This window comes from Chrysochloris asiatica, unplaced genomic scaffold (assembly GCF_000296735.1).
Source record: "Chrysochloris asiatica unplaced genomic scaffold, ChrAsi1.0 scaffold00111, whole genome shotgun sequence".
Lineage (NCBI taxonomy): Eukaryota > Metazoa > Chordata > Mammalia > Afrosoricida > Chrysochloridae > Chrysochloris > Chrysochloris asiatica.
Window position 1 is genome coordinate 5,361,632 of NW_006408629.1, and position 7,087 is coordinate 5,368,718.

A 7,087-nucleotide genomic window follows, 5' to 3' on the forward strand; every position below is an offset into this window, starting at 1 on the left:
GCATCAATCCTTCTACGGTCTTCCTTATTCACTGTCTAGCTTTCTCATGCATATGAGGTTATTGAAAATACCATAGGTTGGGTCACGTGCACCTTATCTTCAATCTGATATAAATATGTATATGTCAATTTACCACAATATATGGTAATATATGGGAGTGCTGGTGTGGCTCTATGGGTTAATTCACAAGACTGCAAAGCCATTTGAACTACAGGGTTGGCAGTTCAAGCTCACCAGGTGTTCCTCAGAAATCCTGTACGGGGTTGCTATGGGTCGGAATCGACTTGATGGTACTTAACAATAACAACAATGGTAATATATAATATAAATAAGGAAATGGTAATATATAACATATATAGATAGATAGAGAGTGTAGTGATTATAAGCTGAGCAGCTAACTGCAAGGTCAGCAGTTCAAATCTATCAGTTGCTCTGGAATATGAAACTTTCTATTCCCATAAAGATTTACAGTCCCAGAAAACCCTATACAAGGTTGCTATGATTTGGAACTGATTCATGACACATAACCACCACCACCACTTTATATGTGTATATAACACACAACCACAAGGTTGGTTTGAACTGCAAAGTTGGTGGTTCAAAACTTACTAGCCACTGATACTCAGAACCTCAGAAACCTTATAGAGGCTGGCTATGAGTCAGGACTGAATTGACAGCATTTAACAATAGCAACAACAAATATATATAAAATTTTATCACAATTTAACAACAAAATATTTGATCCTGGGAGTGTTTAAGAATTATGGTACTCTTAATAGAAAAGGTTCCATGTTTAAGGACAAAACAAGAGAGAAAAGAGGCTATTACATAGGGTTTCCAGTAATGAAATCATATGGAAACTTGGACAGAGAATGTTAGGATAAAGGTAAGCACTCAGAGACAGAGAGCTAGAAATTATCTAATTATCTGCACAGCAGTCATAGTCAAGGCATGTGAACAAAAGAACAACAACAAAAGATCTCTCTTTTTGCATTTTAAAATTTTGTTTTTATCTCAATAAAATGAGACTATGTTTTTTTTATAAAAAAAAATACAAATGAAAATCACTTGTAATGCTATTTTTCAGATATAATCAATATGTAATCAATTGTATATCCTTTCAATCGTTGCTTTTCTATGCATGTTTTTTATGCTCTATGTAAGGTAATATGGCATAGTTTAGCACTTCTCAACTGGGTCCCACTTTCCAATAACTGCTTATCCCTTAAAAAAAATAAGCGTTCTCTCATTCAACAAGTTTGGGAAATTGGAAAATTAATTCCTTCCCTTGCAAATAAAACAATACATGTACATTAGTATATCAGAAGCCACACAAAACTGAACCATAGCAGATTTTACAAAATAACTTACAATTTTACTCATGCGGGAAAGCTATTTTTCATGCACATCTGTTACCATCATTTTTAGTTGCTTTCTCTTTGGAAGGGGATGTGTAAGTTGCTAAGAAGTTGAGCTCTGGACTTGAACAGACCTGGATTTAGAGTCTGACCTTCCACTTTTGTTCTTTTTGGATACAATAAAGACACAACAAATGATACAATAATGAGCATATTGGAGTCCTGTTGTGACACTGTGGGCTAATGCATCAGACTGCAAAGTCATTTGAACTGCAAGGGTGGTGGTTCAAGCCCACCAGCTGCTCCTTGGAAACCCTATACAGGGTAGCTATGGGTCTGAATCGACTCGACGGCACTTAACAACAACAATGAGTGTATTAATATACAAGACGAGATGGTCTTAGAAGTAACAATACACAAAGACCTTTAAAAGTAGAATCTATGTTTATTAATCTTGGATTCCCCAGTACTTAAATGAGCAACTGGTATATGATTGTTGTATCTGTACAAATTTTTGTGTATGAAGTTTTCACAACTGGTTGAAAAAAACCACAATCTTTTCACAGGTTGGACGCTTGTTCCTCAAAGACAGAGATAAAGTCAGTCAACTCAGATGGTGAAATCATGATAGCGTATTTCTGAGATGAATAAAAAATGCATAGGAAGAATTAACAATTTCTCCTTTAGCTATATGTGGTATTTTTATTCTCAGATACCAAGGAGAGGTACTTTCCAATGATATATTCAGCAAAGAATTAAACTGACATTCTACATAATGCCACAAAATGTCATCAGATTACTCTGGAAGTACACTTCATACTTTAAATGATTTTTATTTTTAAGTGCTGTTAATTAAATAAGAAATAAGTGAAAGACGCCACTCCAAAGTTACAGCTTTCTCAAATTCTTCCTAAGGCTCTAGTGACTTACTTGATCTAGGTTTGTTGTCTATGGTTAAAAATTAACTGGATAACTGTCAAATCCCCAGTCATAAATCAAGAAGGAAGGGTTAAAAAATTGAATGGGTAATTAGCTAAAATTGAACTGAATTTCAGTAATTCACATTTTTCATTACATCACTAAAATATAAGTTATAAAGAAGGACCATTTTCTGAAGAAGCACATAATACTTGCTAAAGTAGATGGTTAGCAAAAAAAAAGGGGAAGACACTCAACAAGATGGGTTGACACAGTGACTTCAGAAATGGACTCATAGGAATGATTATGAGGATGCTGCAGTGTTGCATTCCGTTGCACACAGGATCACTGAGCCACATGGACACAACAGCATCTAACAACAACAACAGCACGATGATTAGGAAGCCTGTGCCTTGGATATTGGATGGGGAAAAAAAGGACGCAAATATACTCTTTACTTATATCTCATACAACAACAGTGTGAAAGTTATGAATTTTGTTTAGAAAGATGAATTTATATCTGTGGATATAAGTTTCTATTAAACTTTAAAAGGAATCCTAGAGTTATAAATATCAGACGAATTAAAAGTACTCACCTGAGAAAACAAGGGTAGAAATGTTCTATGCCAGAAAACCAATGTAATGGTTGGTTGCAACATGATCTTAAGGAATGTGAAGCAGAGTCATCTAAGCCATGCTGAAATGTGCTAAGGAAATACAAATAATCAGAATAAGCAGGAAACGTTAATTATCAAAACTATTTGAACAACTTTTTATTTTAATTTAGTATTCAAAGTTAATGATTTTATGCAAAATGGTATGGTGTTGGAATGACAATGTGCATAATTCATCTGCTTGTAATTTCCTGTTAAGAGGTAACTCAGAACTGGTGGGTAAGTCACTACACCTATTAGCAAACATGAGTGGAAAATCAGGATTTCTATGTGCTTTTATATAACTATCTTTACTATTGGAAAGGTATATCAATACCATTATCATTTAACTTTAAAACAATATCCTATTATAATCTTTGTCAAAAATAAAGTGCATAAAGATTTGTACAAAAAACACATATACGCATTTCTCACTAATCTGGCTTCAATAACTCAGTGTTTTATCATATTTACTTCATTAATGTAAAAAGGTTTAATATAAAATTATGTCTTTTTAATCTTTAAAGCTATTCCTAAATACCAAACAATTAATGATGTCACAATTACCTTTGTATGTGCCTAAGTACTTACCTGGGAGTCCTGGTATGGCACTGCAGGATAAGCACTGATAGCCACAAGCTCTCAGGTTCAAACCCACTCCTTGGAAACCCTCTATAGGGTCACTATGAGTTGGAACAAACTTGACAACACTGGACCACAAGCACCTACCAAGGACTTACAAAGATAGCCTCTATACGTGAAATGTGGTACAATGATTTCAAAAATAGAATAATTTGGTCAGAATACCTGATACAACAACAATCTTTGAAGACGAGAGTAGAACATTTTTCTTGGCTAACCCAAACTTAACTTCAAATCTTTAGGTAATAAGAAAGGATTTTTTACACATATTATTTGCTACACAGTTTGGTTAATGAACATTTTATAGCAGTAAGAGAATGTATTTATCTAAAAGAGTTAATAATGATGACTAGGAACATTTTGAAAATGAAATTGTTTGAAATGTTACTATCTCTCTTTATCCATAGTGTCTTTTGATACTAAAAATAGGCAGAATCTAATTTCCAATGTGAAACATCTTATCTTCGCATTTCACACACTACTTCTGTATCACATTTTCTAACTCTGATCCTATAAAGGGTTTCCAAAGAGTGGCTGGTAGGTTTGAACCACTAACCTTGCAGTTCAAACCAACTTTGCAGTCAAGTGCTTATTCTACAGCACCACACAAGGACTCAGAACTTTACTATAGCATATTTGCCTTGAAAATATTTCCTTCTCACTAAACTTGAGATGAAAACAAAATTCCATAAGTAAACTTTAAAGTCAATGGTACAGATTGAATTGTGTCTTCCATCATGTTTGGTAAGATGGAGGGTCAGAGAAAAAGAGGAAGACCCCCAATGAGATGGATTGGCCAGGTGGCAGCATCGATGGACTCAAGTGTGGCAACAGTTATGAGGTAGGCCCAGGATCAGACATTGTTTCATTTGCTGTGCATAAGGCTGCTATGAGTCAGTGCTAACTCAATGGCACCCAACAACAACAACAATATAAATGTTTATTAGAATCCTAATCCTATACCTGTAGATATAATCCTGTTTGTAAATGATGTTTTACTATGTTAATGAGACCAGAGATACAGGGTGTATCCTAAACCGAATCACTTCTGAGTCATAAAAAGAGCAGATTAGGCATAGAGACAAGCACCTACTGGGGAAGACAACTACAACGTGAGAACCAGCAAGAACCAAACAACTGCTGGGGCTACTGACAAAGAAGGACCTGGCACTATGAGCACCTGATTTGCAGCTTTAGCCCCGAGAACTGTGAAAAAAATAAATTTGTGTTCTTTAAAAACCACTCACTTGTTGTACTTGGATAACAGCAGTACTTGTTCACTAAGACAGTCAAGCTTCTTTTCATTCTGTGTACTCCACTGTGTGAGCTAGAGAATGCAATACTAGGATACCTTATACACTTTTCTGAGAAGTCTAGATTTTGCACTTTGTTGTTGTTGTTGAGTGGCAGATTATTTTTGAAATAGGAGAGTTTTGTTAGAAGGATCTAGAAGACAGAATAACATGGGAAAGACTGAGGTCATGGGGCAGGGGGTAAATGCGACTGAGAGCTCAATGAAAAATATGTGCTTTGGTTGGGAAAAAAAGAAACACTCTGATCAGATTCTAACTAAGGGATTAGGGGTGAGTAGGGAGTAACAGAACTACTAGAAGTAGAGATTCATGCTTAATGATATGGGTTTTATCAGAAAAGTACAGACGCAAGGCCACCTGCTAACAAAAAGTAAGACGGGGCAAGGTCAGGAAAGTTGACCAAAGTAAAGAAGGATGGATGAGGGAACTCCCCTAAAATTAGACGAAGAATAGAATTGTCAAAGGTTAAAAATACAGATATGTGGCTATCTCCATCAATGTTGGTGTGTGAATGAGGAGTCCAGTTAAGTGGGGTTGTGGAGACAGACAGGCATATAACATCAAAGGAGCCAGTAAGTGGAGAAGGAGGCTGGTGTGAAGTGACAGGAGATGCAGCAAGGGGACTGAAAAGGAAATGAGTACCAGAGGAAGTGACAGACTTGGTGGGGGTAGAATGAGGTGAGAAGGATGGGATAAGAGATGGCAGATTTAAAACTTGAAAGAAGAAATACTATATGATCCACAGCTCCATTATTAGGTATATAATCTAGAGGAATGGGAGTTGTGACATGGGCATCTATATTCAGTGTATTGATTCTTTATTCAGAATAGCAAAAAATATGGAGAGAACCTAAATCCATCAGTGGAAGAATGCATAAACAAACTAGGGAACATACACACAACAGGATATTGTGCAACATTAAAGAATAAGAATGAATCTATGAAACACATCATAACACGGATGAACTTGGAGCACAATATGCTGAGTGAAATTAATCAATCACAATGGGACAGATATTTTATGAGACCACTAATATCAAAAGTCAAGGAAAAGTTTACATATAGAAAGAAACATTCTTTGAAGGTGGGAGAGGGTAAATCACTAACTAGAAAGTAGACATGTGTTAACTTGGGTGAAGAGAAAGGTACTATACAATAAGGGAAGGTCAGCACAAAAGGAAGACACTAGAAGGACCACAAGAGTTAAAGGCAACAAAGATACTACTGCATACACAATCCTGAAATAACAGTAATACAATAAGCTCTGAGTTGATACATAGATAGACACCCATGCTGAAAAGATGTGGGAAGGTGAATGTGACCATGCTAAATATATATATATATATATAGGTTTGATACATATATTTCTACAAATGTGCAAGTATATCCATGAATATAGTTGCATATACAAGGCGTAAAGTTATGAAAACTTCTTAGCCATAACCAAACACCTTGAGGAAATGTAGGCTCAGGACCATAGTCTTATAGGATACCAAGGTCAATTGGCTTAACATAGTCCACAAGACAATGTTGTATATTCTACTTTGATAAGTAGTGACTTAAGTCTTAAAAGCTTGTGATCTGCCATCTAAAGTGCAACTATTGGTCTCTCCCTGTCATAAGCAAAGAAGAGTGAAGATAATCAAAGATGTATACAAATAATTACACAAACTCCATGACTCTGAGATGAGAAGAACTAGATGGTGCTCAGCTACCACTGCTGATTACTATGAAAGGGATCACAATAGGAGGTCCTAGAAAGAGCGGGAGAAAATGATGAAACAAACTTCAAAACCATATGAAAGATCAGGCTTATTGGTGGAACCCCTGAGACTATGGACCTTAGATACCTTTCAAGCCTGAAACTGAACTCACCAACATGGCTTAACCTTCAGCCAAATAATAAACAGGACTTCAGTGAACAATCAACCATAGAAGATCAAAAGAGCAGCATTTGCCCAGGGATATGCTCAGAAGGCAGGAAGGAATAGGAGAGAAGAATGAATGGAAATGGTAAACACAGGAGGAAGTAGGAAGTGTGTTGTTAACATTGTGAAGATTGTAATCAATGTCATGGATTAAAATGTGTATAAATTGTTGAAAGGAAAATCAATTTTCCCTGTAAACTTTTCTTCTGAATCATAATACAATGTTTTAAACATATATAAAGAGATGTAGGACTTGAGAAGAGAATGAAGGATGT

At 35.7% G+C, this 7,087-nt stretch overlaps 1 protein-coding gene across 1 annotated transcript in view; it reads right to left on the reverse strand.

Moving 5' to 3' along the window:
* Positions 1–7,087, reverse strand: part of KIAA0825 (KIAA0825 ortholog) — a 645,731-nt gene that overhangs the window by 520,299 nt on the left and 118,345 nt on the right. Inside the window, exon 11 of the mRNA XM_006867876.1 lies at positions 2,873–2,983. Within this exon, the coding sequence (XP_006867938.1) occupies positions 2,873–2,983 (111 nt within the window). The remainder of the gene's footprint in view (positions 1–2,872; positions 2,984–7,087) is intronic.